We start from the raw sequence: 24953 nt of genomic DNA, 5'->3' as shown, positions 1-24953 counted from the left end.
AAGAATAGGTTTGACATGGATTTGGATGCATCTTGCAAAAGTCCATGACTAAGATGAGAGATGATCAAGGGAGGTGATATGAAAGGATATGCATAAAGACCCTGAGGCAGCTGTTGGAGTGGGAGAATTTTCCAAATAACTACTAAGTGAACATGCCAAAATATCTGGATAAAACCTAGAAAAAACCCCAAAAAACATTGATGAACCGCAGTTAACTGGGAAACCATGATTAGGGCAATATAGTGAACAAAATATTAATTTTGCATGAAGTTTATTTTAGTAATTTATTTTCATTTGAGGTATTACATTTAATCCAAATTCATTCAAATTATTATAATTGTTAATTCAAACAAGTGGTTTTCCCCTTGAAGAGAAAAACGTACATAATGACTCGTGGATTCTGTTTGTACCTCAGAGAAAATTCTGAGAACAAGAAAATTGGTGAAAGTTTAAAATCATATGTATGTGACACTTAGATAATCTGATTGTTGCATTAAGCCCGCCGTACTTACTGCATGTTCATAATATTTCAAATATAACCACTAGATTTAAAAATGTGTCATCCGCCAATGGTGAGAAACACTTTTGCTTGTTTTCCATGCAGATGAACTCATGCTTGTGTCAAGTTACTGACACATCTGTTCTGGCACAGCTGCCTCACCCACAACAGCACAAACTCACAGAGCCATAAAGAGCAGGAGGTTGGCTCTGCTCCGTCACAGCTTTCACTTTTATTATTCCATTATATTTTATTATGCGAGGCACATCCATTTTGAATTTCATTTTCTCAAACCACTGCTGAAAAGCCCTCGTCATTCTCGATACCGTACAGTGGCATCGTCCTTTCTTCGTCATGAAAATGTTACTCATGTTGCTGTAGGAAATGGGAGTGGCAAAGGTCAATTGATTCTCTCTTTTATCTAATGTGTTCTAATCCGCTGCCTAAACTCGTCTCTCTGCACAACATTGTGAAACGCTGCACTGTGGGTCATATGTTTGATGTAGGAAGCAGAAAGCTAAAAGGGTATAAGAATTTATCTGACCCTATTTTTCTACAAAGCAACATTTTTTCTTTTTTTTTTGTTAGTCCTGCAGTTCAGTGACTAAGCTTAAGTGACTAAGAAGTCTGATGAGGGTTGAATTTCACCTATTTTCTCCGAAGAAATTAATGATGTCAGCCTCAATTATGCTAAATTAACTTTTATTTACTGGCTGTAATGGCTGTTAATGCCTTGGAAAAAATGTTAAACACAATACAATCCATCTTCAAAACCAGACTCAGCTTTCCCTCTGAGTTCACATAGACTCTCTCTAAGAATAAACCAAATCAAATCTCTGCAGCGTCATTCCACATCGACAATGGAAGTCTGCATTTTAATACTGCACTTTAAACAATTAAGGATTATAGTTCTGCTAAGCTGAGAGTACCTTCCAGTCTTTTTTTAACAAGATGCATTTAGTGAAATTGCCTGCCACACACACACGTGAATGTATGTGCACACACACACACACACACACACTGTACATTGGTGTGTGTGTCACACACTGAACTCCGGAGCCTTTAGCTCATGTAGAGCGACACACAGGGGGACGAACACTATTACATCATCTGCCTAAATCCATTTACTCTGGGACAAACACACAAAGACACACACACACACAAACACACACAGAGCTACACATACACTGACAAGGACAACAACACACACACACACACACACACACACAGAAACCCAGACATGCATGCACACAAACAAGCAGACAACAGACAAAATGACACACACAGTCGAGGACAAACACGGAAAATACCACTCAGTCCCAACAGGAGCACAGACGGACTTACAGCAGAAAAGTCACACATGAAACACACCCAAATTTAAGAAAAACACACACACTGTATGCCAGCTCAGATCTCATCTCTCGCTTCATTTCCCACAGCCAACCTGCCGCTGCCGAGGCTTCGCTTGCTTGACAGCAACCCTATGATGAAAGATGATGACTGATTGCTGTGGAAGTGTTCATATGAATGTATGTTTGTAAATGTGTGTGTGTATGTACATGAGAGACAGGTATACGGAGGACGGCTGGATGCTCCTTTCTTTGTTTTTTTTCACTGAAGCCTTTAAAGAGTTTGTCCTTTCCATCCGTAACCTTGTCTCAGCACCATCACAACACTACAACACTGAAGGTTTCTCAGGTTTTCAAAGAGACTCAACCGTCACAAGTCAACATGATAGAGCGCAGAATAGATCAAGACAGAATAGATGTGAGAGAGAGAGGAGGGACGTGTGTTAGAGTGTTGATGAACCTGCAGCCTGTACAGGACTTATGAATCTATTTTAAAACAAACAGGAAGCCCGCAAAAATACCAGGAAAGATATGAGACACCGAGCCAACGATCCCGCGGTAGAATTGTGGACTATGTGGAGCCACGTTGGTGCTGTGTACCAATAAATCTGTCAGGCAATCTGGCATCGCTGACAAAGATTTATCACAACCCCAGCAGGAAAAGATCTTGATAAAAAATAAATTTAAGCAAATGTAACTGAACAACCAAAGTGTTAGGAGGGCATATTTAAAGCACAAGGCAGGAGCTGTGTGAAAAAGGCTGATAAATTTCACTTGTAGAGCAGAGGGAAAATTCTTAATGAACTGGCTATGAGAACAGCAAAGCAGTTTTGACATAAAAGAGGAGAGAATGGAGAAAATGGAGCAGCTTTTGAAGCAGAATAGAGAAGTTGGTACTACTAACTGTGGAGGAAACAGGAGCCCAGTGCATCATGGGTCAGTGCTGCTCACTTCTGTGCATCATTCCAAAGCCGTATTTTCCAGCACCAGGCCCAATCCCTGAGGCCCTACTGTGTGACTGTAGGTCTGTTCCAGCTGAACAAGTGCGTGGTTTAAAAGAGGGAGAGGAGCAGAGGAAAAGCGAGATGTATTTCAAAGTTTGTGTAAACCTTGGGGGATTCATAACTCATGTTTCAACAACATAAAAATGCAAAAAAACCCCAAAAAGTTCAATTTAAACAATACGACAGAATGCTGAAAGTTACAGCGGTGACTTTTCTAAGACCTTTCTGCTCTTCTGGTCAGTTGGTAGATCACAAAAATCAAAAACTGAAACATCTCCAGCTGAGAGTGAAGCTATGAATATATCCAGGCTTTATTTTTGAGTATTGTTTGCTGCTCCACATTTGCATGTGGTGCTGATGTAGTGTTATCTCAGGGGGGGAGAAGATTTTGTAGATTTGTCATACTTTTTTCTTCCCTGAGGAAAAGAAGAAGTTTTGAGGGATGTGGATCAAAGTTGTTGATGTTAAGTTTATTTTTGTAGTGTCTTCTATTTGAACAGAAGTTCTGAGGGGTTGTATCACTTCTGCAGGAAGTTTGAAGGCATTAAAGCTGCTATAATCTATATTTGTATATTAATAATGGATCAAATGACTGTGTATGTGAAAGGGGTCAACTGTAGTGACAAACATACAGAGAATTACCGCTCAACTCTGCGGTTCCCCGCCACAGAGCATCTTTCAGCATCTTTAACATTTTGGTTGAGTCTCACAGCTCTCATTAGCGTCATTTGCGGATGCAATTAGCAACTGTTTTCAGTGAAAAAGCTCTAAAAACTCACTGTACTCTACCTGCTAAGCACAAAACAACAGATGGACAAGGTTACCGACTAGCTGGTGAACAATCAGCAGCTGAGAATCCACATATTTTCTTCAGAGGCTGGTAGACTATTGGAGGTGAATATAAGATTACCTTCACCAGGTCGTCAGAACCACTTTTTTTGTTAATAAATTCGGCTTATCAAATTTATAAGGTGATTATAGCTCAGTGTTGTGTTTACAGCTTGTTGCCACTGCCCCCATATGGCCAAAACATCAGTTAATGCAGGTTTAACAAGCTATCACTGAAAAGATTTTCCAAGTTGGGAATGATTCCTGTTTATTTAACAGCCCACAGTGTTGTCCTGTTTGCCCAGATTAAAGTCTGGTGCTGGGTTTGGTCACTGGTGGGAAATCTTCTCCACCCACACAAAGTGACAAGTCCAATCTGTCTCCTGAGCAGCAGGAAGAGGTGCTCTATCCAGAGAAAACTGGACTCCTTCAATACCCCCTTTGGTATAAATTGTTCATATCTTGTAGGAAGTAAGCAAATACAGTTTTTAAGAAAAACATCAAGGCTGTATATTGTAATTTCCTTATTATTTAAATGTGGAAAAAGCGTCATAGACCAGCTATGTTGGAAGACGTGAATATATTGGAAGCTGCTAACTGATCACTCAACAGCGTTTCTGAGTATTCAAGTTTGTCAAGGTTACTCCACTCAAAGTGAATATTGTGCGACGTTAATGATCATAGCTTTGAACCCAACAATTCTGTTTGCAAAGGAGGCTCTCAAGTCAAATTCTTGATTCACAAACAGCACATCTCCAAACTGCAACAGGCGGTTTTAAGTTACAGAGTCCAGGAAAACAGTGATGATTCCCAATACCCCGCATGGGTCATTGGACACCCCAAAATACCTCTTAGTGGCTTTTAGTGGTACTCTGCACCCATCTAACAGCACTCATTGCAGTTTGTTGTATTTTTAGATTTCAATTTTGGACTCTGGTAAAGGTATGATGTAGAGCCACGGTCAGATGTTAGATTAAGTAGTATCTGTCTTTGGAACAGAGATCTGTCACTGGGGGGAAATTCAATCCATTTTTATTGTATCTGGACAACAATATCAAAGCCACATGGTAATAAAGTAGTTTGAGAACCTCAGTTTCACCTCACCAATGAAAGCTGTTTTCATGTTGTCTAATAAATACAAACAGAGACTTGGGGCTACATAAATAGTTTTGCCTGTAAAATAGATTATTGCTTGACATGAAGGTGATTTCAAACAGACACTCAATTTTGATATGTATTGAAAATGCATAGATTTTTATGAAAGTGTTTGCAAAGCTGTAGCGTAAATAGACAACTGAATTTTAAAGGTCAACAGATGACACTGTTCATCTGTTATTGAGAGAACTTACTTTTACTTATGTTCAATTAGTACAGACTAATATTAACAGCAAAATGTAGTTAGACTTGCATTAATTGATTTTTTTGGCCACATGGGGGCAGCGCAACAAGCTGTAAACACAACAATATCATATTATCACGTTCTGAGGTTGTGTGTGTTAGGAAACCGTTGCCTATTTATACATCCAGCAGACACAGAGCAATACAAGCATTCATTTGGAGTTGTGTTTCTGGGCACCTGACAAATTTAAGACCAACATTCATTCATTCCTTTTAGTTCTCTACAGACACCTGAGGGAAATATTTGGCTCTTGCTTGTTGCTAAACGTTCCACTCTGTTCACCAGCTAGTTGTTAACTTTGTTTTTCTGCTGTTTGGTGCTGAGGAGGTGGTGTACAGTGGTTTTATCAAAGCCTTTTAACAACAGCAGCTTGTCGCCTCTGCCAGTGAGACAAAAAAAAACAAAAAAAAAAAACAGTAAAGTTACAGGCCATAAAACAAAAACAATGAGCTTAAAGATGCCAAAACACTTCATAGCGCTGAGAGGAACTGTACTGTTAGGTGATAATTCTCTGTGAGTCTGGCAGTGCGAGAAAACCCTTTCAAATTAGTTAATAAAAAATATTGAGTAGTGCAGCTTTAACTACCAAATGTAGAAGTTCTCACTCTGCAGCACAATAACCCCTTTTATAGTGTCATATTATTGGATGAATATAACTGATGCATGACTGTGTGAGCTCCATTTTAATGTTGTAGCTGGTGGAGACGGACCAAATGTTAACTATACATGGTTGTGTAGTTTAATCTACAAGTAGGCGTCATGCTGTAGAATAAAATGTACTTCAGTACATGGCTTATATTACTGTTTAGTTACTTTCCACCTCAAGAGAACTGAATCAGTATCTAATGAGCAATAAATATAATAAAAAGAATACAGCCAGAAACTGAAATATAAATGTTACATAATGTAGTATTCATAAGTATATTAAAGAGGATACCAATATTTAAATATAAGGATTCTACCAGCTCAATAATCAATGACAGAGAATTTTAAGTAACAATATTGGCAATCTCAGCGACGTTATTAATTTCATACTGAGCATGTGAGCCACAAAAGTTTAATACATAAAGCATGTACTGCATGTTTCAGTTTAAAATCCAGTCACATCAGGTTGTGTCTTCACACAGATATGTCATGTGTTTGTCAGCTGGAAACTGCTGCTTTTCTAAAAACATGAAAACTGTCAAATTATTGAAGGCAACCATTTCCTCTGAGGAATGTCAGAAAAGGAGGACGGGCGTCTTTGTAGTTTGACAGACAAACTCGTCATAACAAACACACACGCGCACACACACACACACACACACACACACACACACACACAGGAAAGGAAGTTCAAAGCTCTAATTCTCTTATGAATAACTATTAACTCAAGTACGCCCTCAAAACAGAACACATCGCACACTCGTGTCGTCACACAAGTGCACACTCATACACACTCAGACGGTCACTTGCTCACTCAGACACACACACACACACACACACACACACACAGTTATGTGAAAGCAAAATCATAGTGAATTGTTACGGCCCTTGATGATTTTTAAACCTTGTGTGTGTGAGTCTATACACAGTAAGTGTGCCTGTGTGTGAAGCTGTATTGATTTTCCAGTAAACCACATGCCAAAACTGCTGCAGGATGCACCATGTGACTCGGCACAAACCAATGAGTGAGCTGAGTGAATGCGATTGGCCCTGAGCGCTTGATGTGTGTTTGCCCTTACCGCGTCCCCTGTGGTGGCACGCTACCCTGTGTGTGTGTGTGTGTGTGTGTGTGTGTTTTATAAGAAGCTGCCATTACATTACTGACAGTAGAAATCACAGGTATTAATGTGATTAAGCGTCATCCTCATTATCCTCAACCTGACTTTTATCAGCCACTGCCTCCGACCGGTGATGTTGAGACGATGAGGACGCGGCGATGTTGATGAAAATAAAATCTCTGCAGTTTTTAAAACTACTGTAAAGAGAATAAAGTCTACACTAATTAGTCTCTAGCCGTTATGTAACCGAGCGAACCATAAAATCACGCACATACACACACTTAGCGGAGTTCAACATCTTCACCGACAGTTTGTGCCAGTTAAGAAGACATCACAGGCTTCTAAAGTCTCTGGAAAAAAAAAAAAAAAAAAAAAAAAAAGCGATTTCACCGCAGAGCTCAGCGACAGCACTTTACTTCAATCCTTAAGTATAAAAACTACAAACCAGAGACACCGCGCTCCGCTGTTTTCACCTTTCATCTTAAGGCTCTCGGTGCTTTAAGTCAGGCCCTCGCCTCATAATGCCGCTGCAGCAAACTACCTCTGATCTTCACAGTGAATTTCATACAGCCATCTGAACCGACGGGTGCACTGGTGTTTTTCACATGTCCCTCTCACAAACACAGAATCTAATCTGGGTTGTTGTTGAGTGCACGGGCAGCTTACAGCTTGCTAACACCTTTACTAGGTCTTGAACAGCATGTCTGATTATGCACAGTTATGAATATTTTATGTAGATTTTTTTTTTTTTTTGTCAGGGCTGCTAAATAGACATCAGAGTGTGCAGGGAGGTCAGGACCATGCCGGTTGACTTTGATTTACCCGAGGGGAATAATTAGCTTCCTCATTGAAAGCAATTGTTCCGTTTACACAACAAGGAGGAAAATAAGCTACCACGTGGAAACTGATTCACTTAATTGTCACTGATTGCAGGACTTTGATTTTAACCACGAATGAAGTGGCTTAAAATGCATGTAGAGGAATGTATTACGTTTTTTTTTGTTTTTTTTTTAAATGATTCGGCTGTCATTTAAACACGATGTAATTATTCATCTGCAGTCCAAACATTTTGCGGCCTGAATTACCCCGGTTTTGAAGGCACTTAGATTTAGCTGCTATTTACATACACTGAGTGTGCAGGATAATAACCAAAATCCTGGCTGAGGTCAAACTCAGGATAAGCTGTTTATAGGAATCTTCATATTCCCATCAAACATGAGCAAAGAGAATATTTCAAAGATCACCATGCAACAGAAGAGAAATACTGCATTAAACATCAGCTTATCTGGTGGAAATAGCAAGTTAATTTCAGGCTAATACCACCATTCTGCAGCTCTTATATCATCACATTCAGATGAGTTTTATGAGCCTCAACTTTTTTTATTTGAACATGAAGTATATTCATCGTTCATATACATCACCTGTTTTATTGCTTTCATTTTTAGGTGCATTGCAGTTGTCTTTTTTATACCAAATAATTAATTGTATTATCATTTTAGTGTTTTTTATTCAGTGTCTAGGCTGACTCCTGAGTAACACCAATGTCATTGGACCATGTTAGTGTGTGTGTTAATGTTGCCACTGTTGTGGCAGAATATCTTTCATATGTTGTCTGCTGTGACCGGTTTGATGTCTGTATCTTTGTTGTTTGTCTGTGCAAGGGTGAACTAGTTTCCCCTTTGGAGATTAAAGGACAGGTTCACATTTATTCAAGTCTGTCTTAAAACAACAGTCAGGTTCCCATATGACCATTAAAACAAGTATCTTGCTGTAATAATTCCTCCTGTTCATACTGGCTAGTAAAAGATTCCTTTACTGTATATCTGAACATGCAGCATATACTGTACATAACCACCTACTATATGTATATAAAGTAACATCATATTTTTTTACCATTTAATATTTATCTCAGCAATTCCTGCACTCCTCACTTCTTTGCACTTTTTGTATCCTGTTTACAGTTGTATATATTCATTCCTTGTGTGTATTTCTGAAGATTGTTGTGTTGTTATTCTGTATCAGTACATTGAGAGCCACTAAACCGAATCAAATTCCTTGTATGTGTAAACATACTTGGCCAATAAAGATGGTTCTGATGATTGCTAATGGTCTTTCAATATAAGTGATGGGGAACAAAATCCACATTCTGTGAAAAAAAAATACTCAAATGTTTATGTGAAGCTAATATGAGGCTTCAGCTGTCTGAATGAGTCAAATCAAGTAGATATCTTCCAGAGTTACAGCACAAATTTCCCTTTTTTTGTTACTATCCGTCCACTGCAGCTCAACAGTGAAACACTGTCCAGGAAAAGACAAAGACTAGCTTCAGATAAACTTATGAAATACATTTTTGCACTGACTATTGGTTTAAGACTGTTTTATTACAACTTGGGTCTTATTTTTGTAGTTTTGGTCATCAGTAGTGATAACATTCTACTCACCAGTGATGGTCAAATATACAAAACTAAAAGCCAGGTTGTAATAAATAGAATTAACCTCTGAGTTGTCATTCTATGCTGCCGCTTATCCGCTGTGAGTTAGTCAACAATCACAGCAACTACAGGACTGACTGACACGCTTAAACAGGGAAAAATGTGGTTGTTACACATACAACTGTGAAGTCAACATTACATATCAAACACACTAGTGGAAAGACACTATGACAGACAGGCACACACACACACACACACACACACAGAGCAGTGAGTGAATGATGGAGTGAAGGAGGCAGGTGAGCAACTGCAGTGATACATGGCGAGTTGAAGGAGAGGAGGCCAAGCAGCTATAAATCCTTCTCTCTCCAAGTCAGCCCTTAAGAAGCAAGGGCTGATTAAATTTTCATTCTGTCTCCAGCTTTCTTTCCCTCTCCCCTCTCTTCCTTTTTCAGATGCTACAGTAGAAATAAATCCCTGCCGCCTGTCTGTCGGCCTGTTTGGAGGCTGAAACAACCTCCTGTGGGTACGAGTAACTCATCAACATCTAGCAAAAAGCCTCCACAGGACAAGTTTCATCTGAACAAATTGACTTTTCTTGCAGTCAACACACGTTGGGTTGCATCCTCTGTGTCCTGGAAGATTTTCTAAGCAGCTGATTTTCAATTGAATAGTGGAACAACTTGAGATTAGGCTCGAATGAAAGATACAAACACACGTCGAAGACAGCATGGCGGAGTGAGTCTCGGCAACAAAAACACGGAGGCTTTTGAAGGCGCACTCCAGCATCGGTCTGACTATATAAAAGTCTTACAAGAACAGCAAGGGTTTCAGACAAAAGCAATGCTCCTCATTTTTATTTCATTTCAGTGACAGTAAAAAAAAAATCTAAATCTAAATCTTCTCATTTACAGGTCCTGAGGCTGAAAGACACGAGTATGACAAAAAATCACTTTCAGAGAAAACTCTGTTGTTACAGGCAATCAGGGTTGGATTTAGTGATTTGGGGGCCCTTGGCAAACTCAGTCATGGGGCCCCTTCGCGCTTTATTTTCAACCTTTCTCTAATTAAGAATGTCTGTATTGGCGGTCGTAGACAAAGTACTTAAATCTTTTAACTATTAATAACACACTAACAATACTTTGTTAAAAGTAAAAGTCTTGCATTCAAAAATGTACCTAGGTAAAGTTCAGAAGTATTATTAGTACAATGTACTTACATTTACTTAACGTCTGGTCATGTCGGAGCTCATTTTAGCTGCTTTATATACTGCTGGCTAGTTTAATCAATCATAAATCATCATATTTTCTCTGTTGATTGTATATTTTGTGTGTAAAATCTTAATCTGTAAAGTAACCAGTAACAAGCTGTCAGATATATGTAGTAGAATGACAAGTACAGTGTTTCCCCCTGAAACAGAAGGAACTGAATCATCCTAGTAGAAGTGGAGCAGAAGTATACAGTTGCATAACATGGAAATATTAAAGTAAAGTACATGTACCTCGGAACTGTAAGAATAATACTAGAGTAAATGCACTTGGTTACTTTTCACCATATGGCATTAAGGAGGTTGATGGTTTCAATAACTGCAGTCATTTACTCACCTGAGGTAGGCTACTTATACTTGAGGCTACTTGAATATTATATTCCTTATGCTTCTTTATATTGGTACTCCCTACTTTAAAGATTTAAAGTAATTTTGATACAAAATATCTGAAAGGTATAATGTAATTATTCCACATTAAAATGTTTAAAAACAACTAGACCTATGTTGTATATTTTGTTGAGTTGTGTACTTACATTATCCCAAATGTTTCCAACAATTTTCAAACCCAGAGAAATCTGTATTTTAATCAAAGTAACGGATCGTTTCATTTGGTCGCATGTCAATGGCGTCATACCTCCTCTACCAAAGAGTAAACATGCACTAGATGCATACAGCGGCGCTGTGTTTGTCCGCTACAATGGCGTCTACCAAAGAGTAACTTACACACATTCAAGATAATACAGAGGCGTTGTGGTTGTTCCACAGAAATGGCCTTTATTCAGTTTTAAGCCACATTTTCATGATAAATTTAGGTCGCTTTTAACTATATCTTTTAGCCGGAAGAAGGATTTTAGTTATTGGACGTCTGGATCTTAAGTTATCAGATAAATAAACTAGGCTAACGTTAGCAGCAGCTCGGCTAACAGCACCTACAGGAAGTCCGGTTGTCACCAAACATCGTTGGAGAAATATGTGCAACAGCTTTAATTTGTATTTTCAACGATTTTAATCTGCGTGTACGTTTGTTTTTGGAGAGGAGGAGAGCTCTGCGGATAATTCGGCTCCCGGGAGAAACCGGCCGAACGTCTGGATCTAAAGTTATAAGAGAAATAAACCGAACAAGTGTTAGCAGCAGCTCGGCTAACAGCATGTACCGGACGTCCGGTGGTCGCCGACATCGTCGGAGAAACACTGATTTTTTAGGTGAAACAGCCTTATTCAGTGTTTTTACCTGTAATCTCCGGGTCCGTTTCTTCTAGAGAGAAGGAGACCTCTGCAGGTAATTCGGCTCCGGCAAAAACATCCCGAATGATTAACACTGAAGTAATCCTATCCCGGTGAAGCTGGTTATTTAATAACGAAGACAACAACTCCCATGATCCCTTCCTACTTCACACCGTCATCACACTCCGTCTTTTGTTATTGTTTTGATTGAGAGACCCCTAGCGGCTGAAATTACATATAGTGCGTTGAAGTGATAAAATATTATGCATCATTATAGATTAAACTACCCTGCAGTAGCTACATAAATTAAAGTGTTTAATTGGGGGGCTCCCATCATCTTACAAGTGAGTCGATGCAACAGGAATAGTAACTGTGGTCCTGCTAGTTGTTTCAGGAGGAGTAACAGTTTTTACAATAATTGCTTTACTTTTCCTCTTTTTTCTTTAAAACGCTCTCTGTGACAACTCTGTTTCACTGTTTTACTTTGTGTTGGATTGCACGTTACCTGGAGGAGTTTCTTCATCCCTATAGAGAGGCGCGCTGCAGTGAAGGAATAGTCCATTAATCTGTAGAGCGTGGAGGCATCGTATATTAACATCAATATTTTTAAGGGTTTTGGTGCCCTTTTCTTCGTTATTTCAGGTTTAATGACTTAGAATAGTCACACCATTTTATATGTTTCATATTTAACCATTATAATAAATCCATAGCTGTTTAGGGCCCCTTTTAGTTGGGGGCCCCAGGCAGTTGCCTACCTTGCCTTATAATAAAGTCCACTCCTGCAGGTGATAAGCTTCAATTAAGGCCAAATTGCATGAATAGTAAAATCCAGACTCTGAATGGAGAAGAGGGATTGAGCCTTTCTTCACCTTCTACCTATTGTATATGACTGAAATATTTGGTTTTCATGTCTTTGAATGAATACAGCTATTACAGCGTTGATGATGACAATAGTGCTAATAATGGTGACGATGATGACGTTGCTGTAGTTGAGTGAGTGCCACACTTCTGTTATATTTTCTGCAAAAGCTTAGTTGAGTCAGGAAATCAGCTTCTGTCACTCCCTTTTTCTGTTTTTTCCCCCACGCTGTCAGTCTTCTCCACATTTGATATTTCCTGCCTCGTCACTTCATATTTAACCAATCAGAAATCAAAAATCAAATGAAACCGTGTTACTGGTGTGACACCTGCTGTCGTTCGGGCCCTGCACGTCCCCTCCGACATCCCTCCGGAGGGAAATTTCCAATTTCAGGGTTGACACTTCATCTCTGCAGTTGTCATTACCAGGGACAGTATGTGCTCTCCATCAGGGGGGAGATTATTATTTGTTGCCTGTACAGGGGTTCACCACCTTATGAGATCATTTTATGATGGGGTCACACCAAAACCTTTTTTTTTTTTTTTGTCAATTCAATCATGCAACTAGGCAGAACTCCTAAAAGCACAAACCTCTGCCAACGCTGAACAATTCTCTCAGCTTGCAGTCATAAAATTGATTTCCTGACCTTGAAAAGTCGCTAATAGGATCAGGCAACAAATTTCCGTTAGTTTCATTTCAGCTATAACATAATGACTGACACTTCACATTTGGATCATCACCTAAATTTTCTCAATTGTTCCTTCCATCTATTATATTTCTTGGTGTTTTCAAGGTGCTGCAAACAGAGTGAATCTTACAAGCAGGAATGAAAAGATAAAGAACAAATGTTTGTGTATAGTGACTGCACACTCTGTCCATAACAGTATATGTTCAAGGATCTTTTGTTAACATTTGCATTGGCAACATGTCAACATTTTCTAAACTCATGAAAAGATACTAGTCAATGGTTTAATTCAGAGATGACATTAGTTCATGCAATGACTTTGGACCAATAATAATAATAGTAATCAATACAGGTCAGGACAAACATGAGCAATTCATCTCTGTATGGGGGTGAGGCATGTATAGCAGTCAGAGCTATGAACAAACAACAAAGTTTAGAGGACATGTATATAAAATGAATCAATGGTGATGGAAATGTATTGTCCTTTAAAAACTATCTTCAAATTTGGTGATTTTTAAGTTTTCAGATTAACTGAAGGATCAAAAATTCTCCTTTTTGTGGACTCATAAAATTCTCCTACTTCTTCCACCTTTAAAACCCCATCTGACTGTCATAAAGACCCTGCACACACACACACACAGGTGTTTTGAGTTATTGGATGATTAGACCTCTGCTCAAGAGGTGACCTCACTTTGTGTACTAATAGGCCTTTTTTCACAGCAGACACTTTAACTTGCCACAGTAGGAAAAGCACTGGTGTTAATAACCTTAACGATGGCTCTGTTCCATTCAAGCATCCCAATAAGTCATGGAAGTGTGATCAGCACAGAAGAACCCTGAAACTGAAGCTGCTAAATGGAATTGAAATTTCCATTAGCTAAATGGTCCTCCCCCAGAAAAAATATTGTGATTCAAAACAAATTTTGCATTTCTACACCACCTAACCTTTTGGATTAAGTCAAGAAACAGCCACCTGCACTATATTAGTTAGACTGAGGGTGCTGTGAAAATCATGAATGCATCAGGAACAGTAATGTGTGAAAGTTTCAGAACAACAGAGACACAGAGCGTCCCTGTTACCAAAGTAACTTACTCTCACTCCTGCCCGCGTGTGCACGGCACACGGCGCAAGAGGAGAGACGCTTTCAGTGTCTTCTTTTCGCGCCGCAACATTAGCAGTTATGAATTTATTTTTCACTGCATGTGAAAAGTGTTGATTGCATGAGTCTCATGGTCGATGCGTGAGAGCTGGCAGCCCTGCGATTCCATTACATCATGTGATATGCAGCTCCAGCACAGCTACTGAATGCACCTGGTGGTCCGGTTTAAGAGGAAATGTATCTAAAATAAATAAATGAGAAGACAATAAACAATTGGATGAAAAATTGTCTTTGTGTAAGAGCAATGTATTTCCAAATCTGTTCATTTTCAAGTTTTTAGATTAACTGAAGGATCAAATGTTCCACCGGGGTTTAAAAAGTCTATAATTCACTCTTTAATTTAGTCCCTGAAATCTGACTGCAGATCATCTTCTGTTCAGCTGATGGCTTAAAACACTCCTGTATCAATAATCCAGACAAAGTCCTGACAACACAAATCATTTGTGAAGTAAAACACTGTCATTTTGAGGTGTAGCTACACCTTTTTTTCTTCCTCTGTGTAAATTCATTTTTAGCACACACACAATTGGAAAAGATCAAATAAAACCTCTGCAAATAAACCCCAAATTACATGCAGGGCCAGATATCACTAGGGCTCAGTGAGAAAATATAGTTTCCGTGTATGTGATCTGCATGAATTGACCCTTTAAGTTTCCATAGTTTCCCTTATTACACGCAATGCAGAGATTCATTGGTCAGTACACATGGTAATTAAAACGCGGCACCTTTTCTATATTACATTACATCTGGAGGGGAGCGTGATATGTATTCTGTGTGCACACACAGATGTCTCAGGTTTACCGCAACGAGCTAAACACCCACACACTCCTGCAGATCCCTACAGACACATTAAGACGTACACACTTCACATCCCGCATTGCATGACACTGAGCAGACTCCATATTGTGTACCGTGTGCACACACGAATGAGCTTTGAACATGAGAAGTGTTCTCATGTAAAGATGCTTTGTACATCAAAGCGCTTCTCACGTGAGACTGGCGGAAAATAATTAACTGTTTCTCAAACACACCGATGATGAAACACACAACTTCTCACACACAGCCCCCACAGATTAGTAAAAAAAAAAAAAAACAAAGTGTGGCTAATTGGGATTATAAAATCAATTTATCCAAAAGAGCTTCTGCCTACTCATATGATTTGTAGCAGGGCCCTGCCATGCATAATGTATTTAATGTACAAGCTGGAGAAATATTTATGATCTGCATATGAAAACCTCTCTCTCTCTCTCTCTCTCTCTCTCTCTCTCTCTCTCTCTCTCTCTCTCTCTCTCTCTCTCTCTCTCTCTCTCTCTCTCTCTCATTCCCTCTCTGTCTTTGAGTCTCTCTCAATCTTCCCCACTCAAACTTACACACACACACACGTACACACATATTCCAGAAATAGATTATTAACTAGGAGTGCAGCAGAAAGGAGCTGTCTGTTATGTTGAGGGTTGCGTTGAATGTGTGTGTGTGTGTCTTCCTGCTATTATGTATGATAGAGGGTAAAAGGCTGAGGTGTACCCCGGCTCAGATAAACACTTTCTGTCAGAGACGTTTAGCTCGGTGAAGCTCACTCACAATCACGTTGTGGCTTAAGAGACAGAACCGTAACTCAAACACAGTTGTGTCAATCATATCGGTTCATTAGTGCTTCCTCGTAAGACTTAATAAAGCTGCCTCTCCGTGTTTCTGCCTGGCAACAGAGAGAGGAATGACAGCTCTGCCAGAAGAGGCGTTTAGCATGACAGCAGGCATCATTACACAGTCTACCTGCAGTGAAGAAGAGTCTCTGAGGTACAAATGTATCATAAACGACAAATATTGCAAAGAAGATTGACAACGCTATGAGAAAATGGAGCTGTTTGGCAAAAAAATGGCACCTCTCTTTCTTGCAGCACATTATACTGTTATTGGTGGGCAGTATTTAATTAAGTCTCCATGGTCTGAATAGTCTCATGGTTCTGGTTTGAATTTGTATCGCGCATATAATCCAAACTTCCATCCGATTTCTCTTTTTTTCCCTTGTTGGTGTGAAGAGCCCCAGCAGTGCATAATCAGAGCAGCACAGAGAAGTACAGAGCGGAGTGCAGCCAAGCAGAGAGATGCAAAACGAGCCTCTGCTGCTTTAATGCTGGGAACATGTGCGGGGATGATGCAGTGCTCGGGCCCCCCTCCCTCCTCTGGGACCACATACAGGATCTTGTACTGATTCCAGCCAGAATCCTCTTAGATGTACTGCACACCTCTGATCACCTCAGCTCTTCAGACAAAGGAAAAAAGGGGAGCGTAGCTACAGTGTGATACAGTGTGCAAAGAGGGACAGCTGAGGTCTGAGCGTGAGCAGCTGGCATGAATTAAAGATACAACATGCAACTTTTCAGGAAATAGTGTTGATAGTCCATGTTCATGGTTCAGCATCTCAGTAAGACAAGTGGTTACAACTATGGGGAGTTCCATGGAATGACCATAGATGATGGATCTCTATGGATTTTTTACAAGGTCAGCGACAATGCTCTCTTCTGATTGGTCTCAGGTGTCTATCAAAGTCATATACTGCATAGATACACTACCAATATAGCTGTAATCAAAACTGTTCTAAATCAGTTCACACAGCCTAACAAGAGCCACAGATGACTCACAGAATATTGTTGACCATTAAACCAATGATACATGCTATCTTAGCAAAGATTAAACTTTAAAAAGATGATAAGGCTATATGATTGACATGTCGAATGTATATGGTGTTTATGAACATTTTAGTATGAAAAAAGTATTAATCTTTCAGCCTTATTTATTTATTTTGATCAATGTAATAATAAATTCATGAATTTTATCAATCAAACTGTAGATCATTTGGGATTATGACTTAATGCTTGTGGTAAAGGAACAGTTTGACATTTTGGGTGATATGCTTATTCACTTTCTTGCTGTTGATACCGCATTACATCTAATTTGTTTAATCCGTACAAAAGAAACTAAAGGCTAGCTGTTTGCCCCTGTTTCAAGTTCTTATGCTAAGCTAAGGCAATCATCTAATGGCTATAGCTGTACTATACTGTACAAAACTGAAGTGTAAACAACGAAAGTTGTGGTTGTACAGGGAGTTATGTACTGGACTATGTACTCTTTCCCTCTGCCTCCAGTCTTTCTAAACTAAGCAAACTGTGGTAGTTTCATATTGACCAGACAGATCATCATGATGATGGAGAGGAGAAATTATTATAGCAACCAAAATGATGTGAGTATTGTTTAAAGACTTGAACCTATCCCTTAGGCTACTACAACGAGTAAAATAGTGGTTGAACTAAAGAAAAGCACCACGTTCTAGATGTCACTCTTCAAATTTTCTGTTTTGTTTTCTTGGGTAAGGGGTCCTGATTTTTGTGTTTGCCTCACAGCAACTTGGCATCTCATAGCATATTATTGTACGTCTCATAACTGTTGCCACCATCATGGGCTGAAAAACATCACTGAGCTTTTACCAAACTTGCCGCAGCACTGTGCTTCATTTGCCAAAGTTTGGTGGCAAAGCCTTCTTAATACATCTTCTGAGACGTGCTGTGACACAAAATAAATTGAGCAGAAGTGAACTGCGGCTTCGGGAACCTTTTGGATTGGATCTTGTAAATGTTATTTACTTCAGTGCTGAAGAGGACACAGCAGAGCGTGTGCTGCCATTCATTCAATTTGTCAGAGTTTCTAAACCAATGAACTGAGTGATCATGTGTGAGTGAGAATCCTTATGAAACCAAGTAGTTGACATCAAATAAAGGAGGTTGTAGCACAGCAAGTGTTCTCATCTGTCAACCATCATCAAAGTTTTCAGAGTTATCGCATCTGACAGTCCCCATGCATTAAATACGAGCTCGGTGCCTAAGTGCACCACAAAACCACAATTATGAGAAAAATTTGCTAAAATTGACGTATGCAGGTAAGTCATTCTCCTTTCACATTTAATAAAGCTCTGCAAAGATGAACATGCATAGATTTTATCCTTTTGAAAATTCATTGCAACCCCAAATTAGGTATGTTATGTTGGTTGTTACACAGTTTTGTTTCCTGATCAGCTTTAACAGTTTGACAGCTATGCATCCTGATCTCATCAAGCTCACTGATACAAGATATGTGTGTGCTTGTATGTTGCTAGAGTAGCAGCATGCATGAAACACCATCTCAATATCAGTCTTTTCTTTAAGTTTTATATCACATTCAAAATCAACCTCAATAAGCATCTGAATCTGACTAAAAAACCTGCTCTCATGCTTATAACATTTCTGTTCTTTGTAACAATGTTCATTGTAACATTGCTTCTCTTCTGGATAGATGCATCACAAGAAACTTTTCCCAGTTACAGACACTAAACTTTTAATCAGATTGTGTGAGCGCAGACCCTCTGATCCTCAGCCAACTCTTCCGCTCTCAGAAACCACAAGAGACAGAGAGGAGCCAGGCTGTACTGTACCTAATCAGCACAATCGATCACTTTAATTGATGACAACAGATAAATGATGAACAGCAAAGGATTTATCAATGACTCTGTGGCCAGCTATTCAATTCCTCACAGTCCCACCCAGGCTATTAGACTCCAGAGGGTTTGTCTGATTCCTTCGTTTAAGACCAAGAAAATAAGGAAACACGTTGTCTCATACACAGTCACTATGAGGATGCAGCATCCCTCTAGATTTAATGAAAATCATCAATTAGTGCATCATTTATGACCTTGAAAACGTTAACCTTTAATTACAGCACCTGCATCACAGCAATCAGTGTTACTTTTTTTAAACACTAAAACAGAGCAGCGACACACCTCCCACACACACGCTGAGGAAGGCAGAGACTCAAACGTCCACGTGTAAAGTCGACTGTTGCCACTCATTTAATAAAAAGTGAAATGCTAGAAAAAAAAATTGTGAGTGCTCGTCTAATATGTGAATTCTGTGGACTTTTGGTTCTGGCCGTCATCACCCTCAGTAAAGGAAGCGAGTAGAGTCTGTTCCTCCTTTTGTTCTGCCACTTGAGAGATCTCACCTGAGTTTAAAATGTTGATATGGATTATATGGATTTTTTGAGTCAACTTCAACTTTGGTGAGCTTTGACCCACAAATTCACGCCATTAACCAATAGTAAGCCATCTTGACAGTGCTGACCTTTGAGCTGATGAAGAGCTGCAGAATCCAAAATGGAGGAAGCTATCGTAGCTTATTAGCTGTGTTAGACCATTCACTTTTATTTAACCTCCTCTAACAGTAAAAACTGTTCCATAAAAGAGCAGTGGTTTGCAAAGAGTTATGAGACTGGAGTTGATGGTACAAATACGTCTTTGGACCAAACTGAAGTTACTGTCCCATTAGTAAACAAGCTAAGCTAACAAGTTTGCACTATCTGCATCACTAAATACCACCAGAGGTACATGAGAAAATGTGTTTTTATTGAACTTTTTGTGAACTGACAATTTAACATTGGTGCCCATGATGGGAAAAAGTAGCTAGATTGGTTGCTAGGTGTCTTTTGTGAAAAGCCATCTGAAGAAGTCCCCTGATGACATGCTAAATCCAGCGACAAGTCTCCAAATTGATAAATGAATTCACATTTTTTCACATTTATATTTAATATCATGTTAAGTTGTTTGTAGATCAGATAATTCCTGACTTCAATCATAATTTTAGCCAATTTTAGACTGGGGCTGACTCTGTGTGTTTAGACACATTTGACAATTGAGAAGTTTGGCTTCTTTGTTAAATGAAAATTTGAATATTACTCAACATTTAAAAAAAAGTGTTGCTTTGGAATCAGTACCAAACCTCAGGTATCGTATTGGCAATAGTATCAAAAAATTTCAGATGAGCCCTCAGATGTAATCAGATGTAATATATATATATGTACATAGTCACCATTACTACAGTGATGTATGTCATTATATGTATGTAGTCTGTGGTCTCTTAGCAACTAAACAATTAGACTACTAAGATATCAAGAGAAAGGCTATGAGATATTGTTATTCCCCTAAGACAGTCTATCATCTTGCCACTTGCTCATGTTAATTCTAAAAAAATTAGTCACTGGCTGCAGCCCAATCTCTAAATCTTCCTTTGTTCCCCAGATCCCTCTGGACAGTACCACTTCATCTAAATAACGGGAAGAAATGCTGTCATGCTGCCAGCTTACCTTGAACTGTTTGTAAAATATGTCTATTAAAGAATGAGGTAAAAAAAAAAGAGAAAAGGTCACATATACAAATGATGTGTAATTGTATCAAAACAACTGCTGTATGTAGCGAGTGACTCAGAGATGACCAGAAAACCGGATGTTGGAAGCAGAAGGTTTGAGTTCACTTCAAACCCAACAGATCTCCCAGTGCTTTAGAGAGCGTTTCATCTCCACTGGTGTGTCATCTGACGCTGATTATTAGGCAACAAGACTCTAACCTGGCACTTACTCAGATGTTATTTCAATCCCTGACTGACAAACACAGACACACAGTGAGAAAAGTACTAGCTGCACATCCGTTCCCATGGTAACACAGACCAATAGATCTCAGCTATTGACTGAGGATGAAGATCTCTGTAGACCTATTAAAGAAAACACCTACACACACACACACACACACACACACACACACACGTACTGTATGTGCCTGCAGACACAAATACTCACACATACACAAACACACACACACCATCAAGGCATCACATCAGCCTACAAAACATCTTTTTTTGTTATAAATGGAGATGGAGAGAACAAAAACACTGTGGGATTTTTTCTCTCTAAAAAGACCTGGAACAGCTGAGTGTTTGAGTAACCAGGTAAGAGAGAGAACGTCAAACCTCCCCAAGCCATGCTATGGAAACGCTCGCTCTTAAGTGGCACAGCAGCATGATATAAAAGAGGATATGTTGAGAGTGAGTGGGCGATTTGCTCAGATTTAACTCAGGAGGCTGGGCAGATAAACTGCCTTTTTCCAAATATTTTGGCAATCTTCTCCATATTCTACATTCTTGCTGTCATTCTCAAATCTATGCTAAACTAGGAGTGATGCATTTAATAAATTTGGGCTTATAACAGGGCGGAGTCTTTCTTTATTAACCTCAAATGACACCCGGAGGAGTGGCAATGCGTGTTAGCAAGACGAGCCAGTATTACATTACTTCCGAATCTGAAAGTTAATAAGAGGTTGCTAAAGTGGTACTGAGTGACAGTCTTCTTCTGACATCCTGACTGTCACACGCAAGTCAACCGCTTAAATAATTATCACATTAAACCAGAAGTAAGTCAGCAGAGCAGCCAGTAAGACCTGTGATGTAAGTGTAAAACTGAAAGAGGCCATTTGCTCTGGTTTTGTCCTCTAATTACTACATTTTAGGAAACTTAGAAGGCTGGCATTGAAGGCTTGTTATTTTATAAAGAGATATGGGAGTCCTGAGTGTTTGTACATGGTGTGTTTAGGCAGGATACATTGTTGTCTGGCCCCAAATCATATTTGTAGAGATAAGAAGGCATTCTTACACAAATAATACACATTTGATTTCAATGGATAGAGGAAGAAAAAACTCCTGAGGTCGTCAAAGTTTCTCCAAATTAATAGATTAATGACTTAATAGCAAGAAGAACAATTTTATGGAGCTCTGAGAGCCACGTGCCACCAAACAATGCAGGAACCTGGATTACTAGATTCACATAAAGTAAGCATCACTTAGCAAACATGACATACTCACAACATATGATGTAATCAGTGTATCCTATGGTACATGAAAAGAAACTGAGGTGTCTTTAAGGTAGCGCTTCTTATATTTTTTTCTTTTTTTGTCTTTGGTTTGGGTAGAGATTGACTTATCTCTTGTATTCATGCATTATTTGTATCGGGACAGCTAATGAATACTTGAGACTTGCTCTATGCTTTGTAGTTTTATCGGATGATTTTAATGGAGAAAATGTGAATAAATATTTGACAAACTTCAGAAATGCCACGTCTCATTCTTAGAACTGTCCACAGCAGATTATCCTGAGTAAAACGGAGTCATTATTTCTGAAAGGAGACAGGACATTTGACATTTAAGTTTTTCAAATGTCATCTTCAGGACTGTGGGCGCCGACAATGAAATTCCATTCACATATGTCGTGAGTTGGTGTCACAAGTCTGAGTAGCCAATATCTCCAAACCTCTGCAAATAAAACTAAACCCTGAACTATCTGTATGACTATATGTTTTATGTGATTTGGGTTAATTGATCCTTTAATAGCTGGTTGCTTCTGTGAGCCTTAACAATTGGATCCTTGGACGCATTTGGGCTGCATCTTCATTTTGTGAATGTGTGCTGAATGCAAAGTCAGTTTGATCACTTTGTGTGGGTACTTATGACATTTCTTTGTATACTGACTGCGTCGATATTCATTTATTGTCAAGAACCTGTAATCTACGCAGAGAAATAATCAACGCAAATTTAACTAAGTGCCAGCCGGGCGTCCTCCAAACTCAAAATGGCTTGCAAATGACAAACAGCGACATCTAGAGGTTGGCTGAGGTTCATGTTTAAGACGCAATAAATAGCTGTAGTTCTTATTAATTAATTATTAATCTTTCCTGGGAGGTTAAATGCGTAAAACCAAGCGAAATTATAACTAAATAAACCACGTTAAAACTGACCTTAAGGTTAAACTGCTTTTGTTATCATTATGATATTAATATTATAATGTATATTATATATACATGACTGGTCTTCTTACAGAGCTGTAGATAAAGCAGTATATGATGGAATTATGTGAACGTGTCTCTGCTGCTATTTTTATGTTTTCCTCGGATGGCAGTGAGGACACGGAGATCATCAATTATTTATCTGTGCCGGCTATGAAACGTCCCCTATGGATGTGTTGGAGGTTGACGACCTCGGGGCTCAATGCTCCATGAATGAATAAAAAGTTTCGCGCTTAATGCAAAGAAACAGAGGAGAGAGAGAGAGAGAGAGAGAGAGAGAGAGAGAGAGAGAGAGAGAGAGAGAGAGAGAGAGAGAGAGAGACTGCCGCGGTGAGTGTTGTGGCTGCGCGGCGCAGCGCTGCGGTCCACGGTGCGCTCCGGATGCCTGTTTGGGGACGTGACATCGGTCAGAGCTTGTGTGCGACCACACCGATGGCTTAAATACAAAAGGAACGTCATTTTAAATATAGTTAGAAGAATGAGTTAGAAAAATGAAAATATGTAGGCTACGAGAGAGTCACCAAAGCCCTCAGAGATCACCAAAACAGCTCCAGACGCATCAAAATGACTGCCATGGCTTATACAACACAGCGGTTGTTTTTACAGGTTATCACTGACATCTAACAGAGTCTGAGAAACTCTTCCACACAATAACCTCTCTCTAATTAAGCTAATAAAGAAAAACATTAATGACAGAATAAAGCAATCAAGCTTGAACGGAAAAGGGAGTTTCAACATTCAGAGCAGCTCAGGCTCAGGTCATATGCTGTTTAGGGTCTATTTAGGCTATATGGTTATAACCCATCAGGAACACTCTTACAGGTTGGATAATAACACAGCAAGCATCACTGTCTTACCGTCAGCGGCCAAGGAGCACTGCATCATCAGCATCAGCACGGCGCCGATGGTCACAAACCACCGGGCCAGCATCCCATCCAGCGCCCGCGTCCTCTTCCCGTTCCTCGGCGAGCACACGGCCACCATCCCGGCATCCAGGATCCATGCCGTCGGACATAGAGAGCGGGGGTCTTCTTTATTATTTACCCCTCCGACCCCGGGGCCGCTGCCGCTGCTGGAGAGGAGCGCATGTTTGGGAGCCATTGGTCAACCAATTAATCCTGAATGGAAAACATCTAACGGCGCTGGTGTGGTGAAAGGCATCCGATCAACCTGCCCCCGGTGCGGACAAGCAGGGCTCCGCTCTCCATGAGCCTGCGGGGTTGCTGTGAAGGTCGACGGAGACAAAACACACCAATGTTTTATTTTTCCTTTACCTGTCTCACTGTGTCAGTGTGTACGCGCGCTGTGTGTGTCAAGATGTGCGTACTGCGACCACCAGGCGCTCCATCTCTGCTGGCAGATGCGTTATTGCGCGGCTGCAACGCCGGAAAAACAGATGATTCCGCCCTCAAAATAAAAGTAGTTCGGAAGTGCATTTAGTGTACGGTGTGGTTGAACTAAATAGCGTGCGTGTGACTCCTCATCACAAGTTTAATATGTCTGAGTTGTGACTCCTCCTCAGTTATTTCTTGCAATCCCTTTGGGGAGTCCGGACTACCTTTTTTTTTTTTTTTAAGACACTTTAGAAGTTAAAGGTGCACAACCTAATGTTTTCTCACAGCACATAAGAGCAGTCAAATGTTATGAAGCACCTCAAAATGTAGCCTATTATACATAAATGGCTCCTCAGGATATATCTGTAATACATTCAAACACATCCACACATCCATAATCTCAGAAGGTCCAAAGGAGCTCATGTAGTTAAATAATTAAGGACTGAAGCCACCTAGAG

The 24953-nt window shown here is 39.6% G+C and overlaps 1 protein-coding gene across 4 annotated transcripts in view; it reads right to left on the bottom strand.

Moving 5' to 3' along the window:
* Positions 1-24492, bottom strand: part of kiaa1549la (KIAA1549-like a) — a 104159-nt gene extending 79667 nt beyond the window's left edge. For 2 of the 4 annotated variants that reach the window (XR_006404239.1, XR_006404238.1), the window contains exon 1: positions 24019-24492. Coding sequence is in view for 2 of the 4 variants with exons in the window: in XM_044357217.1 (XP_044213152.1) it covers positions 24019-24262 (244 nt within the window). In the remaining 2 variants the exon portion in view is untranslated. The remainder of the gene's footprint in view (positions 1-24018) is intronic. The other 2 variants (XM_044357217.1, XM_044357218.1) reach the window with 2 other exon arrangements.
* Positions 24493-24953: the final 461 nt, after the last annotated feature.

This window comes from Thunnus albacares, chromosome 7, assembly GCF_914725855.1.
Source record: "Thunnus albacares chromosome 7, fThuAlb1.1, whole genome shotgun sequence".
NCBI lineage: Eukaryota > Metazoa > Chordata > Actinopteri > Scombriformes > Scombridae > Thunnus > Thunnus albacares.
The sequence above is the reverse complement of the archived record's forward strand: the minus strand, read 5'-3'. Positions and strand labels throughout refer to the sequence as shown.